The 20644-nt window shown below is 45.9% G+C and overlaps 1 protein-coding gene across 1 annotated transcript; it reads left to right on the top strand.

Annotated features, from left to right (window-relative positions):
* Positions 1–204: 204 nt before the first annotated feature.
* Positions 205–12315, top strand: cenpw (centromere protein W). Its single transcript, XM_062538372.1, has 3 exons — positions 205–376; positions 9521–9634; positions 11979–12315. Exons 1-3 carry the CDS (start codon positions 209–211, stop codon positions 12003–12005), a joined length of 309 nt encoding a protein of 102 aa, XP_062394356.1. The 5' UTR covers positions 205–208; the 3' UTR covers positions 12006–12315.
* The last annotated feature ends 8329 nt before the right edge of the window (positions 12316–20644 follow it).

Below are 20644 nucleotides of genomic sequence, written 5' to 3'. Positions count from 1 at the left end.
TCCCCCCTGCGTTTCCCCATACCTTTTCATTTGGCCCCTTTATGCTTTCTGCATATCCCAAGAAGCATCTCCAAAGATTTCAGGTTACACCAAGGAAGAAGAAGAAGAAGAAGATTTCAGGTTCACTTTCTCTGTAGTTTTACAAATGTAATTCAGTGACGGCATATGTCATGCGTCGTGTTACGTCATCAACAAGAGCCGGTAGTGAATGCGCGGCAGATTGAAAAATTTAACAACAGAGACTTTCGGATTTTGTTTGAAGTCAACGGGGGCAAAAGTAAAAAACAAAATGCCGAACAAAATACAAAGAAAAGCTATCAAAGACATATTGAAAAAGAAAACCAACATGCGAATTGCTGCTAATGCAGATTTGATGGTGAGTTTTGTTTTTAGCGACGTTTGTGTACAGCGCTACAAAACAGCTCATGAATGTTTGTTCGACACAGGTTAGGTCTACCTTTGACGTTACATGCCCACAGCTTCGTTCGTTCAGCGAGTAACATTTTCGAGTGTTTTGTCCAGTCCCAGAATAAGTATAATCGTAATTGACAACACAAGCAATAACGCGTAACGATGCGTGTGTGGCCACGGGCATAGTTGGCATATGGTCGGTGAGCGACCTTAAAAACTGACTTTTAAAAGAACGTCTTGTTTCAGTTGCGTACATGATGCTACCAACCCTCAGTGGTAAATAGTTGTTTGTGTTAGTAGCGCTGTCTTAGCCTGTGTAAAGGCAGACAAACCTGTTCGCAAATTAGAATTTTCCCTGGATCAGATTCAAATTCGCTTGCGGGTTCGTCTGGGTTCACCCTTCCTATCGTTAATCTGTAGTTTGTTGTTAGCATAAGGACGAGAATGTTTTTGGTAGCGTTAACGAGTGTCAGTGTAGAGTTGTGTCCTCAGTCTGATGGGTAAACGTTAGCATTTGTGTTGACTTAATATCGGGTGTAAGATTTTACTTGGTAGGCTACTGTCTTGATATCCCGATGTAATGATTTCATGTGGCCAGTGGTCTTCAGGGGTTGTGGTAGATGTAGATGTTTGTTGTTCAAGGGAAAAGTCTAAGATGCCTGCCTCCCCTCCTCCCTCCCTCCCCCCTCCATCCAATGCGTGGAGTTTTACTGACAAAAGAGCATGTAATGACAAAATAGTAGCAGTCTTTGTCCTGTTGACAGTTCTGTTTGCTCATTTTGCATAGGGCATAGTTAGGTCCGTAGTGAATTTGTTTTGATCACACAATAACATGGATGTCATGTCATTGATGTGCCAGATTGCCAGTAGTTTCTGGTTTTAGCCCTATCTAATTTCAAACAAATTGTTTTTTTCCGACCCATATCCATCTATAATTGTAATTTCTCAGAATTATATACACACCCTTCATAGAGCTATGCTCATAACGCCTGGTATAGTCCTGCGCCTATGTCCTGGGCACACAGCTCGTTACGAGAATACAAGGATTACAAGGAGGTTTATTAGCATCATCATCGCAACATGTGGAGTAGTACACCGCCTCCTTAAATGTCAATATTTCCATCTCTGAGTTACAGTTCTATTGTAGCCCAATTTGAGCTGTGTGTGTGTGGGGGGGGGGGGGTAGCTTTTATTCTACTGGACAGTGCAGAGATGGGAGGAAGATGAGCAATGGGTTCGGGAGATGAGCAATGGGTTCGGGAGATGACCTCAGGCTTGACTCAAACCGTTGTCACCGTGGACATTGACTGAGTGGGACATTCCCTCTGACATGCCGTTTTAATGGTGTTTGTGATGACGTGAAAGTACAATAGGCATTAGGCAGTCACAGAGAGCCCAGTCCTCAAAGCAGTTCGGAGTGCTATGACTCCTTACACTAACGTAGCACGCCATTGTACTGATGTGGCCTTGTAACTGCCATGATGCATCAGTTGCTAAGAGACTTTTGTGTACACAAATTCACAAAATTAACAAAATTGTGGGTAATAAAGGCCAGAGCGAGGCTGCTTTAATGTATCTGTATGAAGTGGCCTTCACAGATGTAACAGGAAGGCGTGGCGTGTGTGACTGTCGGTTGCCACTCTTTGATTGCTGCCTTATGTCAACCACTTCACAGCATTGCAGGAATGCACAGTAGTTGACCGTCACACCAAAATAGACCGATCACAACCACAAGCGCTCCCATTCACCATAGGGGAAAGCAAGTAAATAAAAAAGGTATGGGTTTTTTGTCATTTACGGTTAAGGATAGATCGTTTTCGTTTTATGGTTTATTCGCCCTAAGTTGTTATTGGAAACAGTTGCAGGAAGACAGGCAGACATTATAAAGAAATCACCATGTTTTAAAGTGGTCGCTGACCCAGGCCCCCAGATGCCACTGTAGAAAGTAGCCTAACCACTTAACAGAATGTGTTGTTCTTTTATTTTCTGACTTGACAGATGGCATTGATCATTAGAGCTAAACATGTTTTTAAATGTTGCGGTCTCCAGCCCATTTTCTGTTGAGTGTGTGGATGTGTACAGTCTGTTTAATGTGTGTTAAGAGGCCATGGTTCAGACGGCTAATCACTACGCTGATTGTTGTGTGTGTGTGTGTGTGTGTGTGTGTGTGTGTGTGTGTGTGTGTGTGTGTGTGTGTGTGTGTGTGTGTGTGTGTGTGTGTGTGTGTGTGTGTGTGTGTGTAATGACAGTGTGGTGGTACTGTGGGCGTCTGGCTGTAACACGCTCCAAATAAGAGGCTTTCCCAGCTGGACTGGGCTTTATTGGGAGTAGAGATGGAGGCCCGCCAGAGATGTAAAAAAAAAAAAACCCACCTGCAAGGTGTGCAGCTTTACAGGGGTCTAATCCAACAATTAAGCAAAAGCTAGAAAGAAAGAGGGAGCTATGGAAGGAAAGAGGGAATCGTTTTCAACCTCCCGCTCCATACATCCTGTACGGTCACTTTTTTTGTTCTCTTTGTAATTAATTTTGGACTACACCGTTGGCCAGAGTCCTGCCGCGGTCATATATTTCCACTTTGTGTAATTTTAATTGGATTCTATAGGTGGTGCCTCCCACGCACAGGAGCGTTAATGCCTCTTGATCTAACATCAGGAGGTAATATGCAGACATGTGTAGGCTAATCTTTGTCCATAAAATGTCCTCATCATCTACTATCAAAGGTGATTCGGGTAGCTCATAAAGCTTATGGTGTTGATGTATTTCCTGAGGAATTATCGTCGACTTGATTCACATTCAAGTCCATGGCTCACTTTGATAGAGAATTTAGCCTCCAGTCACTAGGGACAGAAAGACCACTTGAATAAATGGGAAGCTATTGCTAACTCGCATTAGGTTTATGATGGGGAGTCTTTCTCTCTACGTAACAGATGAGCCAGTTAGCCTAGTTGTCAGAAAAAAACGAATGTTTTCAGTTGAATTTTATAAACTGTGAGACAGTCACCCTGTCAAGATAGATTTATGTGTAAATATTACAACTTTTTAAATTCTAATGTAGCACTGTGGCCATAACAAGGACTACTTTTCCAAGATGGCACTGGACAGACTTGCCTGACTGTAAGTGCATATATGGTCCAGACCAGGTTCCTTTTTGTTTGTTTCAAAGCAAACAAAAAACAATATAGTTGACTGCACTGTAGACTGTTCTTGGTGGTCTCCACGCTGTTATTCCAGTGCAGTAGGTAGCGGCCTGCTCCGTCATAATTTGTCCCTACCAACCTTATTGCCCCAGATTGAGTGCTTTGGCAGTGAGGCCACTGATGTGTTGTCTCCCATCGCGGGCCGCGTTTAGTCTGCGACCCTCTGGGAGCCTGTGGCAGACCTGCCGGGTTGCAGCATTTGGTGTTCGAGGCGACCCAAAGGCCAGGGCGGGGTACGCTCTCTGTGGTGGCTTTGTTCTGCTGCTGAACCTTCACGGACCCGGCGGCATTTGATGGTCGATTGAACGCAAAAACAATCAGTCGCATCCTGCTAGGAAGCTGTGAAAGTGTCCGCTTTCCTCCCTCCCTCCATCCCCCCTCCCCTCATTGACTCAAGCGCTCTTTCTTGTTCCCTGAGATATGTGGGAAGCCTGACTAAGCTGAAACACCCTAGAGCCCTCCGATACTGCAGGTGCAGCCAGCGCTGTGGTGCTCGCAGGGCCATTTCTCACAGCAGGTTAATGAGCGTTTACCAAAGACACCCTGCTTATTTACCTTTCATTTTTGGGGAGACTGTGGAAAGCCTTTTAGTAAGTCACCTCTCTGTTTAGACTGTTCGCCAGGCTAGGTCAAACCCTCAGGGAGGGCTGGTTTTTCAAGGTGTTTTTGGGCGAGGGGGTGTGGGGGGGTGCAGTTCATACTGTACATTTCAGCCCAGGTTCATTTCTCACAGTGTACCTTAGCGTGGGAATTTCCATCATCTTGGCAATGTTAGTGCTACAGTTTCTCCTCTGCTTAATTCCCATGTTCTTTGACTGACTCATGACCTGTACTGTAACCTTGCAGAGCTCAATTTAGAGGATTTATTGTGAAGTAATTGCAATTCAACAAGGAAAAAGAAAAGATGAAGGTCCTTTTGTTTGTCCAGAGGAGCTTTTGGCGTCTTGCAGTTTCTGTCTTTTTCTTGTTTTTTAAACAATTGCGACGCCAGCTTTTGAATGCGCCTTGGATGATTTTCACCGTCCGATTGCTGGTTTATTTAACTTTGCTGGGGTTTGTGTACAGCTCGGATGTGCTGCGAGGGGTATTGGTGAAGTGGTAACAAATGTGCTCGCCTCGACACAAGTCCGGCGTGAAGCCCGGTGAAACACGAGGAAGGGGAAAGGTGACGCTCCTTTCTTCACAAACACTTCACTTCTCTCTCTCTCTCTCTCTCTCTCTCTCTCTCTCTCTCTCTCGCTCCCATTGTGCAGTTTCCATGCGCAGATCGTGTCTGAGAGGCGGTCGGAGGAGGGAGACCCTCTCCTTTAATCAATTCAGTCGGGTCATTAAGTTTTGGCAAGGTCTCTGGCACGCTGCGAGGTCCATGCCTTTCGGCTCTCGTTCCGCCCAAGACACTTGCAGGGCCAGCTGTTTGGGGGAAATATTCAGACGCCCCAGAGATGACCTACAATTATGAAAATGAGGTATTAATAGATTTAAATTGCATCCAAATGGCTATCATGTAGATGCACAGGGAAAAGCGGCTGCTTTTTTCCATTGAAATCATTAGCAGTGTTTGGGAAACTTTTTGGATGTGGTTCAGAGGGATTGTGGACACTTGGCTGTGCATGTGTGTGTGTGTGTGTGTGTGCGCACAAGCGTGTGTGTGTGCGTGTGCATACTCCTGCCCCACTGGCTTGTTTTTGTGTTTACATCCATGCAGTCAAGAGCTCTGTGTGATTTAGGAAGTGGGGAGTTGTGTAGCGTGCACTTGTGTGTGTGTGTGTGTGTGTGTGTGTGTGTCCATGCTTTGCAGACGAGGTTGCAAGTAGATAACCTGCGTGCATGTATGTTCCGCAGGGTGCGGGCCCTGGGCGTTTGTCGGCGAGACGGTGGGCTCTCCTGCGAGCTCTGTAGATGAGCGCATGACGTACCGGGGTCTGCACCACACCGCACTGCACTCACTGCCTGCGTGTTTGCGTGTGGGGGAGCCAGACCTCGGACACATTATTAAAACACAAACTCCTAAGCTATTCTCAAGCCAAAACAAGAGGCTTTACACGCACAGGAATGAAACCGCGTGTTTGGGGAGGGAGGGAGAGAGAGAGAGACAGGTAGAAGGATGCAGCAGTGGAGGAAACTGACAAGGAGAAACATGGATGGAGAAGAGGAGAAGGAAAAGAAAGAATGAGAGAAATGGAGAAGGTGAAAAAAAAATGGAGGGCTCTTGGGAAAAGGATAATTGCGCATACTTCTTTTTAAGGCAACTAGTAGAGGCAGCCTAGTGCTCATGATTACTATGCAGCCCCATGTTCTCTACCTCCCTTCCAGCCACTGAAAACATTCAAATGGACTTCCTGGATAACAGTCCATTTAAATGCCTTGTAAACCAAAATCTTGGATTTGTTTTGAAACGCCTCGTATAGGCTGCAGGTTACTCCTGAAAACATGTGTAGGGATTGTAAACTGTGTGGTACTGAATTGCGGTACTGAGTTGGTCCGTTAAACAGAACATGATTGTCATTTTCAGTGGTCCATTTTTTTAGGGCGGTCCTAAAAGAGGTTATTAATGATGCAGTGAGTTCCATGTTTCCAGCATAACCCCTCCTCTTAAGAGTGGAGGGACGGAGCAGGTGGATAAGCCTCAAGGCTTCCGCAAATAACAGAGCCATAGAAAGAGAGAGTTGCAACACCCTTTGATGTCGCCGCCACACGATCAAAAGCTCCAAAAAACCTGCGTTGAATGGCTGAATCGCAGGAGGGTAGAAGACATTTCTGGATGCTGGAGAGTGTAATCAATAACTCATTGACTACTGACCAAGAAATTGGCTGTTAATAGTTCCAAAACTCCCATAACCTGGAAGCTGGCACGGGAAAGCGCTGCCATTTTTTTCCACGGTCTCTTATGGGAGTGTCGCCACTCTTTTTTTTTTTATCGACCGCTCTGGCAAATGGCTTCTGACAGAAGCGTGCCGACTTTTGTCACTTGCCCATGTACACCAGCGCTGACATGTTCAGCTAATAAGCCCAAATGGTCGACTAACAGTGGCGTGAGCTGGAATGCTTAAGATTTTTCGATTAGTCGACTAATCTAAACGACTATTTCTTTTAAAAAAAAGCAAGTTTTCGGTATTTTGTTGTGTGCATTTTATTTTCAACTCAACTGAAAGGCCAAAACGTGACATATAGCCATATATATAGATATGCTCATATCAATATCAGCCTACTTTTGTAGAGTTAATAACAGAATTAATAACATTACAGCCGTTAGAGACGGGAGACCAAAAATAAATAGGGGAATAAATAGCAAAACGATTAGTCGACTAAAAAAATTGGCATCGACTAATTTTCATAATCGATTAGTTCGATTATGTCGATTAATCGCGGCAGCACTAAAACAATGAGACTATAGTGTATATGACGTATGTCTGATAGACATGTGTATTATTGCGTTAAGCCCTGCGTCCTGCCCTCCTGCTGGATAACCATACAGCACAGCACAGGTTTTTAGGAACTGCTAAAACGGCGTACGTGAAGTCGTGAACCACATGAGCGGGCGGTGGCAACATCAAAGAGTGTCGCAACTCCCTCTTTATGGCTCTGGTTGGGACGATATGTCGTAGGGCAATGGAGAGGGATAGCCCCAGATTGGGCACGACGACAACACACCAAGCGGACCTGCCCAGAGCGTTTGAGACCAGAGTATATCGCCCATTTTTTTCATGATTGTGGAACTTCATTTAATACAAATGTTTTTATTAATCTAAATTTGTCTGGGTGGTTAATGACGCCTTTCTCTGTTTAGTGGCAAACTCAAAACACATGGTTTACAGGTTTACTTTAAGCAATCGTCGGTATGAGGGCAGATCTCCTAGCCTGACTCTCGCCAGACCCTTGTAGTTCCGCCATGCTCCACCAGAGGCGTTTCGCTGAGCTCCACACAAGGGTCTGGACGCGAGGGCAATCCAAACCCCTGTGCCAGTGATCAAAAAATGAGCAACCAATCAGGAGCGCCGAAGCGAGTGTTTGATTCAAATAACAATGGCGGCACGCAGCGAGGAGTCTTGTGCTGACATTGATTCTGCTATTTCAACCGTTTTGTCGAATCTATCGAGTATTCATTCTTTAAAAGATTAACAGAGAATAGGTTTGAAGACATTTATTGGTGGCAAGGATGTTTTTACTCTTCTTCCGACCGGGTTTGGCAAGAGCTTGAAGAAGCCTAGCACGTCATTCAAGATAACAGGCAAGTGGTTTATCAAATCACATGCGAGGATGTTTTACAAGGACCCGCCTTCAGAAATACATCTCCTATCGAGAAGTCCCAGATCCTTGTGTGAAGCAGACAGCGAACTACAGGATCTGGCGAAAGTCAGGTTACAGATCTCCCACCTCTGCTAAGGAGTTATGTTGCTGGATCAAGGCAAATAATTCAAACAGAGAAAGAGATTAAAGAGTTTTGCTTAGGTCGTCGAAGCGCCAGCTCTCTTTCTAACCTCTTTTGTTTTTCCATTGGAGAGAGAGATCCAGTGTGCGCGCCGTGCTCCGTTCTCCTTTCTTCCACTTCTCCGCAACAGCCCATTTCTTTTTCCACTGTTGTCAAGGGTCAGATATGCTAAGCTGTGGCCTGTCATCGACAACTTGTGATGACTCAAAGCTCATTACTCAGCCCGGAGAGGGAGCGCGAGAGCAAAACAGGCGGGTCAAAAAGTTCTGGATAGAGATGGCCACCAAGAGACATACAGGAGGAGAGATGAAGACCAGCAATGATGGGAGAGGGGGGCGGGGGGGGGTGCATAAACCGAGCACCTGTGCTCAGTGATGGGCAGTTGGAGGGGCACGGAGACTCACTGGGCGGTGGCAAGGTGAGGGAGCGGTGGCACTAGCCAGGTAAACCGCAGATAATCCAGAAGACCTGGTCGCTCGCTCAGAGAGGCTGCGGAGATCTCCTGCTCAGGGCTGACCGACTCCCTAACCCCCCCACCCCCCCTACCCCTCTGTGCCCAGCATCTCGTGACAAGGTGGAGTAAGATGGATGAACCGCTGAAAACGAGACAATTTCCTGGTGTAATCCGGGCCTAAATGTGAAGAATGGCCGCGCGCATAGGGGGGGTCTGCCTCGTGGGAGGCACAGGCTGCAACACGGGGGGTAGAGAGAGATTGATGGATTTATAGTTCCCCTCTCACTCAGACCCCCTGCTCCCTTTTTGGACGCACCAGCACCTGAGTTCCATAAATTTCCAATGGGGGGGGGTTCATCGTTCGGTTGTGATGCGAGTAATAAAGGCCGCGGCGCGGAGAAAAACCCACGCAATCACTGCGCCAATGCTCGAGATATAGTAGCTGATCAGTCTGCTCTGTGATGTTGGCCTGATGGAACACATCAGATGCATTCCAGAGTAATTGCCCCAGCTGTGTCAATGAGGGACGTCAACAGTGCTAGCGCAACAGGCACGGAATGCTGTCCCTGTCGATGACCTGAAGTACCTCATGCCCTTCTCTCTACCGTGCCAGCTTTTATTCTGCTACTATAGCACAGAGACGCTCCAGGTCAGCACGTTGAAATCTGCCATAGCAGCATTCCAAGTCATGCATTTAACTGTTGCCCCTTTGCCTTTACAATTCAACTTGAACCGCATGCCCAAGTCATGCATTTAACTGTTTCCCTTTGCCTTTTCAATACAACTTGAACAGCATGCCCATTGCCGACCCATTTGACCCAACTGCTGGTTATACACATACAAAGTCCTGGTCGTCTAGCTTAATTCAATGCCCTGTTTCGTGTGTGTGTGTGTGTGTGTGTGTGTGTGTGTGTGTGTGTGTGTGTGTGTGTGTGTGTGTGTGTGTGTGTGTGTGTGTGTGTGTGTGTGTGTGTGTGTGTGTGTGTGTGTGTGTGTGTGTGTGTGTGTGTGTGTGTGTGTCTCCTTTAGGTGCAGCTGGACATGCTGCTCTTTCTCCACCGGCTGGCTGAGGAGGCGCGAGCCAAGGCCTTCGAGGAGAAATCAGCCACCATCAAAGCTCACCACGTCCAAGCCGTCTCCAAGGTAACAGCGCTATTTATCTGCCTCGCGCGCTAGGCTTCCTGTCACTGCTCTCCATGTGTGATGCCTTATTAGCCTCAAGTAGGGTTTCAAGTCTGTCTATAAAGGCCTTGGAGCGAGGCCCTCATCTCCGAGTGCGTGCATGCATAAAATTGGCGTACTTTGTGTTTCTTGTACGGAACTTTTAAGCGGTTCACACATCACTGACGCCTTTGTTGCGGTTTCTTCATTTCTGTTAACATGCTGCATTTAAAACCATTATCTGAGGAACATTTCTCTCCGTTTCCCCACTCTTGTGTGTGTGTGTGTGTGTGTGTGTGTGTGTGTGTGTGTGTTTGCGTGTGTGCGCGCATGCCTTTCTGTCTGTCTTTTTCATGACTTGCATCTTGGAAAGGGTATAGTTTTTCAGCCCAGGCAGGCAGCATGCCCCTCTGACAAAGCTGTAGTATGTGCCCTCTGATTAGTGGGCTAGTGTTTCCAGTGCATATCAATTTAATCACGCCCTATTGCAAACAGATGTCACCCTCTGCCGCGCTCCCATTGGTCTCCTTCATCAGTATGTGTTGCTGCAATCAATACAGTCATTAGGCCAGCTGTCAAACGGCAGTGGCAGGGCTTTATGTTTTTCTTTTTCTTTTTTGTACGTTGTTTTTTTCCTCCTCACATTCAAATGTACACTTCTGGGTGTTTGGCCTGCTGTAAAACATGCTTTGCCACCCAGTTGCATGAATGAGTTCATGCGCGCATATGGCCGACACACTCTTGGGGCTTTGGCTCCTCTGGCTGGACGCGGCGGGCCCCGCCTCACCCTGGTGCGCTGATTGCGATAGACTCCCTGCCAGCGCTCGACTGTCACTCTGGAGCGTCAGGGCTGGGAATGGCCTCCCTCGTGGGTCCACTGGTAACGACCGTGTGCTGTGAAGATGAATGATGATGATGTAAAGCCATGGTGTGGCTCGCTTGCTCGCTCTTTTTCTGTCTGTCATTCTTTCCTTCTTTCTCTCTGTCTGTCTCTTTCTTTCTGTCGCTTGTTTCTTTCTCTCTTCACTTTCTCTCTCTTTCATTCTCTTGTTCTCTCTTTTTTTCTCTCTCTCTTTCTCGGTCTCTCTTTCCTTTCCTGTCTCTCTCACTTTCACTCTTTCTCTCTCCGTCTCTCTCTCCTGTTCTCGTTCTGTCTGTCCTTCTAACAGCTGCAGCATTTCCCAGCGCTCTTGTTTCCCTTCCTCCACCTCCTCCTTCTCTCCACTCTCTCTTCCTCCACCTCCTCCTTCTTTGTGCGCCGGGCCTCTCTCTCCACTCTCTCTTCCTCCACCTCCTCCTTCTTTGTGCGCCGGGCCTCTCTCTCCACTCTCTCTTCCTCCACCTCCTCCTTCTTTGTGCGCCGGGCCTCTCTCTCTTCCTCCACCTTCTCCTTCTTTGTGCGCCGGGCCTCTCTCTCCACTCTCTCTTCCTCCACCTCCTCCTTCTCTGTGTGCCGGGCCTCTCTCTCCACTCTCTCTTCCTCCACCTCCTCCTCCTGCCCAGTGCCGTGTAGGCGAGCGAAGCGACCCTTCTCTGTTCGCCGGGCCTCTCTCTCTCCACTCTCTCTGGCTGCCCTGCCAGGCGCTGGGAAGCAGCTCCCGGCGGCATTGCTGGTAGCCGGAGTGTTAAAAACGCAACCCCCTCACACCCCCCCCCCCCCCCCCCCCCCTTGCCCTGAGCCAAGCTCTCGGAGGAGCACGGATCAGCGTGCCCACGGCCAGGCCAGTCACTGTAACGCTGAGCAGAGATCCGGCCCGTTTAAAGTCAACACGCTGCGTTTATTTTATGACGAAGGGAAGCTTATTTGATTAAAAGGTAATTCACTGCAGGGCTGCGGGGCTTCTTTGCACAGATGCGGCGGTGCCCGGGAGAGTGAAGAATGGTCCGGTTGTTTCATTAAAGCAAGGGTCCGTGACGGCCTGTCACAACCAAGACGCTTGAAATTACACACTTTGTGCAGTTCAAACAGGCCCCTTCCAATGTAGGAACTCCAGAAAAACAAGTGTGTAATATTTCATCGGAATCAGAAAAAATAAACTTTCCGACAAACATTGAAGTTGAATGTGATGGAAAGGGGCTGGGAACAGAGTGAGAAGGGCTGGAGAGAGGTTAGCGTTCAGCTTGTATAGGTGTTTGAGATCTGACGGAGTTTCTACTTCAGCTTTGGACATCAGAAACGTCAGACTGAATCATTTAGCATGAACAGGAGCTCGATAGACGGTATATCATGTGCCGGAGGCTATTTTTTCTTTCTTTCAGGTACTTTTTTATTGTACATCGTTGTGCAAACTATAACCTTGTTTTTCTTTCTGAACTCTGTTTTCAGAAACTTCTCAAAAGTGTCCGGGGATGACCACCCAAGGACGATCCTCCTCGTCATCTTCTACTGGTCAATCACGGGCCGAAGATCCCATGTCTCCGTAATGTTTTGCTAAGGTTGTACAACACTGGTAACACGTAGGCAGATTTTAGAGTTGCTTAAATCTTGCTTTCTAGGAAACAGCGTTTCAGTGTTTGTTTTTATTCGACAGTAATCTTGATTAAGCCGATGCATTGCCTCATAACCATCGTCGCACCACTACATTCAAGTCTCTTTTTTTCTTCTGTATCCAGTGATTATCTAATGCTTGTAAATAAACGTTTTTTTGGCACTTTACACGGCTAATGCATCACGCTTTAACATGGTGGAGTAACCGGCTACGGTTTTCTCTCCCCCTCTCCCTGTGAAAAACAAAATACTTGGCTGTGGGCCATAGACAACAGTGGGTCCATTATGGCTGGCCGCACACGAAAGCAGGTTTCGTTGTAGGAAAGTTCATTCAGATGATATTTCATTTTTTTCCCCCTTGTTGTAAGGAGATGCCTATCTCTCAGCTGTGCCTTAATAATCGGTTGCTAACATTGCTATTTTAGGACCTAATATATCTGTCAGCCCCAGAAACTCGAAGAACTGCTTATCAGAAGTGAGAAAATACTACCACAAACCTAATTACGGCCCCATTGGCTGACTTGTGTTCCCTTGGTCCCAGACGAGAGGATCCTGGGGCGATAATCTGACCAATTGCTGGACCAACTCAAACCCTCTGGTTCTTTGGTTTGGTGCTTAATAAGGATCAAAGGGAGCTTGACCTCCACAGCACTGAGAAATGTACGAGAGTGCGTGTGGAAGTGTGTGGGTGTCGGAACTATATCGCCCAATGGCAATCACATGACCGAGGAGTAACCCCACCCTAATCCGACTGTCAGAATTAATTGGGCTGTCAGGGATTGATCTGCGAGTTTCCTCTGCACTTCGCGTACAAGAAAAGGGTTCAGGGTCGCTAAAAGTCAATCTTTGATAACAAGCTCCCCAAAGAAAGAGGGAAGGGGAGGGGGGGCGGGGAATTAGAACATTCTCCAGACCTCTGGCACCACCTTCCTTATCTTCAAGCTTGAAGTCCTCATCAGTACTTGCCCCACAACAGCCTCTCTCCTGCCCCATAACTCTGTTATTAGAGTGCTGTGTGGCTCTGTAAATGATGTCCGAATCCAGAGCCAGACTGACAGTCTATCTATCAGGGGGTCAGGATTTGACTGATTAGCTTCGCCGATTGGCAATGCACTTCCTCATCGCCATTTCCAGAAATACATCATGTCCGGTGCCGTTTTCCTCATGCTGATTGGTGGCTGTTCCACTCTCAGCTCATGCACGAGCTTAGTGTGGGCACGAGCTCTCCTTCTGTACCTTACGTCAATCAGTAACCTGTGTTACGGCCGGCTCAGAAGCCGCAACATCTAATGGAGACGGACATCAGGGTTTATCAAAAATATAGGGTTTATTGCAATAAATATATATACACACTAAAATCTAGGGGTTCAATATGAAAAAGACTGGATGGCTTGCTCTGGTGTGGGGAAAAATACCCAACCCCTGAAGGCCAACTCGGGAGCTTCTTATCCACTCCTTCAGGTGTACACAATTAGGCCGATTATTGCCCAAACACCACCCAAAGGCTGCTGCACTGTCACTGCAGGGCCAGTGGGGGTGCAGAGGGGCGTAACACCTGACACTTAATTGGCTAAGTAAAACGGCACCGGAAACAAGGCCCTTGAAACGCCATGTTGAAGCCTGAAAAAATCGTACAATTTTGGCAATTTTCACTAGCCTAGCATTCCCATTGTGCCACCCAATGTGCTCCAAGACATTAGCGGACAGAGCGGCATACTCGCCAGCGTGCCCGTGACCCAAGATGGGTGTTCGTGGACTCTTCTGCTCGGTGGTCTTGGTTACGGATATGATGGAAGAGCTTCAGCAGTTTTGTTGTTTATTATGTATATGAAATCATTCCGAGTAAGCAGATCCCCCGTCGATATGTTACTCTGCTGATGTTGATCAGATGTCTCAGTTCTCAAAATGCAGGCTGTAAGATGGCGTAACAATATGAAGCAAAATATTTCTTACTTTTTCAGAGTTTGTTTTGATGTTGATTGTTCTCATCTTGATTACGGTATCCAGCTCATGGAAATCAAAAATCCATAACCTCAAAATATTTCAATAAAGAATTTATGATGGAGAAACGTTCAACCTGAGAAAATCTCTAGTAATGGTTTCCTGAGTTCAATGAAATGAAACTACCATTTTGACTTGCTTAGATGTCACAGTACATCATACTTTCGTCAAATCATGCAACATACTCTTCCTTAATTGTCTGGACAAAAGCCGGTGCTGGACAAAACAAATATTGTGCGTGCAACAGGGGAAGTGCTTTAGTGTTGCATTAAGCTCTCAGTCTGGTCAGGGCAATGAACTCTCTTTTTTTTCACACATGGTAAGTATGATGTGATCTAATGTGTATGTGTCAGATTAAAATGATCAAATAAATAAATAGTATGAAGGACCATGCTGAATGGCTCACAAAGGTTGTAGTCCAAACACCCTGGCCTGGTGTATTTATCTAGTAATGGTGTCAATTTTTTAAGTAGTATCTTTTTATTTTTATTAGACCTTGAAAGGGTGGCAGCAGAAGCATAATGTCCAAACTGTCAAGAATGTGTCCACAGCGTTCAAGCAATCGGATACAACTAAAGAAGTTGCAGGCCCTTATAGCTTATATTTCAGAGTTGCTACAGAGAATACTAAATGTGGAAGGCTATGAGCACCCTGTTATTAGAGTATAAGCGCTGAATTCACGTGTTGAGGTCAGAACTTCATGGATGATGGACATTGTCTCCATGCTTTTCATCCATTTTTTTTTGTATGGAAGGGAATGTGTTGCCCAGTGAAATATGTTTTTGGAACAACAAGACCCGAAACCCAGAGAGGAGGATGGAAGTTGACAAGCCCCCCTGACAAGGAACAGGCAAAGCACAGAGATCGCCAAACATATTTGTCAAGAAAGAGCAAAGCGAAAAAGAGAAAGAAATGTAACATTTTGTGGTGTCTCACAGCTTACAGCTCTTTCATTTGAAAAAAAAAAAAAAAAAAAAAAGCAGGCAACAAAAAAATGTCCATTTCAAGTTTTTGTGACTCATGCACAGGACTGAGGTAACGGAACCATTGCCGCCACTTCAACAGGGTTATGCCCATTTACACTGCCACTTACGGTAGCATTATGGGAAATGCTGTGCTTCCTGCTTGCTCAACACAATCTGTTGAAGCATATTTGGCTGCCAGATGCGGCCCCAGTTCTTGGCTGACATTCATCCCCACACACACACACACACACACACACACACACAGCGGTGTGGTGTTGTATGGTGTCACCTTGGAGACAGCCCCCTTGTGGGTTTTAGGGGGCCGTTTCAGGATCCTGCCTCTCCACCTGTTTAGCGCGTGGCTCGGACCACATCGTGACTCAGAGGGCAAGTGCCCTCATGGAAAAACCGCCTTTAACAGGCCCCTGGACCCCCTGAGCTCATGCTGCAGCCTCAGAAAGCACTGGGGTGTTACAGAGCCAGGTGGGTGCCAAACACAAGTCAGGCTATTGATTTGGCTCTAGCCTTCGCAACAAAGCATGCCGCTCTCAGTTGTGGTAGGAAAGCTTACCTTCTTGCCATTATGTTCACTTTGGCTTTCTGTGTGTGAGTGTGAGTGTGTGTGTGTGTGTTTGAAAGAGCCTTGGCAGTAGTTGAAGGTCCAGGTGATGTTTCCATCTCTGAACTGTGGTGTGTTTGATGGGGCTTTGGGGGACAATGTTGCCCCCCACTACCCCCCCGCCCCGCACACACACACACACACACACACCACTCTGTCCCGTTGATCACTGTTGGCACCAGTCATGTCCTCGGCAACAGTGAGCGTTTTCCAAACTTACCACCGATTTTCTGCCCTCATTTTTCCATTTTTTTTATTATACAATGTTCTCCATCCTGTTCTAAGCGCCTGATTGAAATGAAGTTTGGTTTCCTCCACACTGAAATTGAATCGAAACCATCAATAATTGAGCCCAACATTGCCAACTGCCATTGCCAAATGAGGAGGGACCTATGGGTATGTTTCTATGTCTTGGTGTGTTTTGTGTAAATAGAAAAACACTTGCAGTGATTTTCAAATTGAACTGAGCCAGACATCCACATTCACAATTCTCTGAATGGGAATTAGCTCCATCTATTGAGAAACGGCTGCTAACTCCCTCCTTCCCCCAGTGTACCGTATTGTTTCCAATAGCTAATTGTGTAATACTAACATAAACATCAAAGCAGTACTAGCGCAAGTGGTGGAAATAGGACCCTTGTGGCTCCTGAAGTCGCGTAATGAGATGTGTGAGAGAGAACAAACATAAAAGGCGCGTACAGAGCCAATTTCATCGCTGCTTGCGTCTTAAGAAGTCATTACTCTTTTAAACAGCTCAGCGTTTGTTTGTTTGCTTAGCAGATACCCTCATGCGGGGTGCTTGGCCCGTGCTACTCGCCGACACATATATATTTACACAGCTGGCTATTTACAGATGCTGATCCAGGTGAAGCTTCTTAACGCGGACCGGGCATAGTGGTGGTAGAGTTTTAACCCTCACAGAGATGGCCAGCAGTTCACCAGCCACCTGTCCGAATGGAACATTTTACTAATAGCCTTGGCTATATAATGAAGATGAGCCATGGCAAAGTACCAGTACAGACCTCAATTCACAGTTGAATCATCCACTGTTCCCGTAACACACACACGCACACACACTCAAACACAGATTTCTCTCTCTCCCTGTCTCTCTTTCTCTCTCTCTCACTCTTTCTCTCTCTCTCTCTCTCTCTCTCTCTCTGTGTACTAAAGGCACATGGCGGGTCTGCTTCTAATCTCGCTTTTCTGGGGTCTCGATTTGTTTTGCTTGTCCAAAAAACCCACATTGCTCCAACAGTGCCTGGGACCAACTCAGCGCAGATTTAATTAGATAACCGAATAAAACGCTGAAGGATCGAAATTGGACATGGTGTTGCAGGGACTGGCCCTTGGCACGGCTTCTTCAAGCTGCAGTGCAGTTTGGGAAAAGCCTGCAGGGAAGAGACTGTTTTTTTGTTGTTTTTTTTTTCCGAGGGGTTGAACAGAACATGTGACACTGGCTTATCACACTCAGCAGCTTCTGTGCAAAAATCTGTAACAGCATGTGGCCATTAGTACCCTAGTATTAGCACAGACGGGTGCTTTACGAGGGGTTGACATTCATATTTCCAATGTGTCAAAGCTGAATGTAGTTGATCATAAACCTAAAGTAACACAAGTGTGTGTGCCTTGTTGTAGCAGTGGCTGTTCAGTTGGGTACACTCCCTGCTACACTATACTTTACAAAATGTGTGTGCAGGCAGTGTAAGGCGCCTGTGCAGCCTTGCTGTTTGAGTGACTGGTGATTGTGAAATGAAGATAATTTGAGATCAGACACTGCTGAACCCTGATCTGCCTTGGCTGATGGCCCGGCGCGATTTAGTCGGGGCCCTTACCGACCAGAAGTTGGGCTCGAGTTCTGATAGATCAAACACAGGTGAAGTAGAACAGCGATCGCTCAGTCTCCCATGTCTCTTGTTTCTGTCAGGATTTTTTTTTTTTTCCCTCAACTCTCCAAGCACTAAGGATGTAGCCACATAAACAACCACTTTCCCGGGATTTTCTGTAATCTTTTCAGTTGTCAAGAGACATAGGGCATGGATTAACCCAGGAAAGAAATTATCCTGAATTCATTGATGTTTGAGCCCAGCAGAGAGGGCACTAGCAGTTGAGCTATGTTGGAAAGCAATAACAACTGTTTACATCAGTTTGACCTTGCACAGTCTCCAGTGACGTAGCTGGTAAATTCTTTGGAAGAGGCCTTCTAACAACAGGGGGATGTAATATTAACATGATCTTTCTGAGGGGATTTAGAATATGCACGATTCAGGTGCATTTGATTATGCTCAGGCCTAGATATAGAGCTCCACAGTCCCGCCCACAGCCTTGTCCGGAAGAAAAAATCCAATACAATTTCTCCATTGACAATTGGAGAATAAGCCATAACATCGTAACCGTCCATGGTAGACTTAAAACCAGCTACGATGTGACTAAGCGATTATACCTGCTCATATAGATGTCAAAAGTTAATGGGGGCATCAACCTTGTTTTGAGAAAACAATGCTTTATTCACGATTTAACGAGAGAGTACTACACTACCCGACACCCTAACGTGTAAAACTGGTGAAAGCAGAGCCTTTGATTGGTAGAGATCGCCGTTGCCATGGTAATCCCAAACAAACTGTACTCAACTTTTCCCGCGCCTATCGTCCAGCTCAAAGCCATCGATATCTCAAAGTTGCGACAGCCGTTGACTTCCATGTTAAAGCCAGATTAGAGCGGTCACGTGGTTAGTGGGTAGACTCAGTAGTTCCCTCGGTCCCTGGTTTACTACGGGATTGACAGCAGCGATCGCATTAATATTTACGGTGAATACTCGATGAAAATGACTATGAACTGCATTTCCACATACATATACATTACTCAATGAAAATGCATTATTATGCACACGACTATAAGTCATGTAGAAAAGTCGTATTATATTCATTCATTCTCAATGGAATAGTTCCCGGAAGTGCCGCCATTGTTTGTTCACGGGAGTCAACGGTAGTGTCGCAACTTTGAGATATCGATGGCTTTGGTCCAGCTATGTCTCGATGGAACTTCAAAACTTAAAATGGCTGCAGGACTGTCAGGACCGATGTGTGGTCTTCCGAAAAAGAACGGTTTTCTCATCTTGAAGGTTGAATTTACTCAATGGAAACGGTAGGAAGTAATCATCTTCTTTTCTCAGATTAATATGGAACCATGTTAAACTATCGTTAGGCTGCAAATGTTGGAAATGTGTGTACGTTTGCAAAGCATCATGGGATTTGAGTTCTCTATCTCGGAATTTAAGATATGTACACAGTCTTGTACCTTTCGCTTTTTTTTACATTTTCTGTTCATTTTTTCACTCGAAATTATAAGTTATATGCTTATGAGTCACATCGTAGCTGGTTAGCCTAAGGCATGGTCTAAAACTCTTTATATCCGAATTTTTCCAGAAGTCAATGGGAGAAATGAATGAGAAATTTACTTCCGGACAAGCACCTCTCTCGGAGGAGGGGCGGGACTGTGGAGCTCTATTCCACGGGGAATTGTTGGAGCTACTAAAGACTGAGAGTGTTTCTGGACTTCTTTATGTTCCTGTGTCTTTCATGTCTGCATCCTTTCCTTGGGGCAAAGACTTATTAAGGGCAGTCATTCTCAGCAATCTTGTGACTCACTCACTCCTGCATTATAACTTGTTACCTGACTCTAAGCACACCTGACTGATTTCAGTGTAACGTCCAGATCACACTGACAATAATGAAACAGCAAAGCTTACACTTGCAATGCAATTACAAGAGTTCTGTCTTGTTGCTGAGTTTCTAACTGCTCATTTCTGTACAACGGGAAAACACCATCCACATGAAGGATCTTGCCGCTTTATTGGTCTGACTCTGAACGCAGGAAATGTATCTCAGACACATTAAGCTGACACGGATGAGTCTGGTGTTATGCTGTGTGTGGAAGCTAAATCAAGTTCAGCACTCATCCCCACTGTCACAGGCAGAACCATAGCAAACAATGGAAAATCTATGGCTGGCTGCTGCTCTGTGTGATTCCCATCCAACTGTAGTGTTCTTGATTAAACGTGGTGAGCTAACACAACAAAGCTATATATTGCCATAGCAGGCGTTCTGGGTGTGCATCATTGTCGACAGAAATGCAGTTCTGCCTGTGTCATTAAAATGAGTCTGAAGCTATTGTTATTTTGAGATTTAAAAAAAAGAACTACATTGTGTCGCTTTTAGATGACATCTTCATGACAATCAGTATAAAGAGAGTGTTAACGTGACGGGACGTCTCACACCACTAATACTGTAAAGCCAAGGGCAAAGGTTCAGGGTCGAATCCAATTCATGTAGAGATGGACGCCTTAATGGCCGTTCACACCAAGAACGATAACTATCGATAATATCGCTCTCGTTAATATGAATGACGACGTTCGCACATTAACTATAATGATATCGACATGAAGAATGATATCGTTGGGGATCACTTTCAGATCAATTTTGACAATGATAAAAAGCTAACAGCCAGTCAGAACCCATCACATGTTAGCCATCACATTCATTACCAATGACTCAACGGGTATCTGAAGAGCTGCGTAACATGTTTTATACCAAACACGGTATAATGGTTTCATCCATTATTGCGGCATCAGGGTTTTGCCTTGCTATGGCCAGAAATAAGATTCACAAAATCATCGCTTCTCTTTTTCTCTCTCATACATGGGCACACACACACACACACACACACACTCATCCTCACTCACAGAGTAATGCAGCTCTGAAAACACCCACTCCAAGTGCAGCACCATCCATCAAACAGGCTTTCTGGTCCTCTGCAAGGCCTTCATCAGATTACATTTTTTATCAGGGTTCTCTGGCGTTGCACGCTGGTGTGTTATGCATCAACTCATATATGCCATCTCTCTCTCTCTCTTTCTTTCTCTC

This window comes from Sardina pilchardus, chromosome 6 (assembly GCF_963854185.1).
Source record: "Sardina pilchardus chromosome 6, fSarPil1.1, whole genome shotgun sequence".
NCBI classification, from domain to species: Eukaryota; Metazoa; Chordata; class Actinopteri; order Clupeiformes; family Clupeidae; genus Sardina; species Sardina pilchardus.
This window is presented reverse-complemented; position numbering and strand designations above follow the sequence as displayed.

What these genes read in the sequence shown, in the direction of transcription:
- cenpw (XM_062538372.1), top strand. Translation starts at nt 209, where the DNA reads ATGCGCGGCAGATTGAAAAATTTAACAACAGAGACTTTCGGATTTTGT. An exon ending in CTGCTAATGCAGATTTGATG is followed by an intron (nt 377 to 9,520) that starts GTGAGTTTTGTT and finishes TGTCTCCTTTAG; the next exon opens with GTGCAGCTGGACATGCTGCT. An exon ending in ACGTCCAAGCCGTCTCCAAG is followed by an intron (nt 9,635 to 11,978) that starts GTAACAGCGCTA and finishes CTCTGTTTTCAG; the next exon opens with AAACTTCTCAAAAGTGTCCG.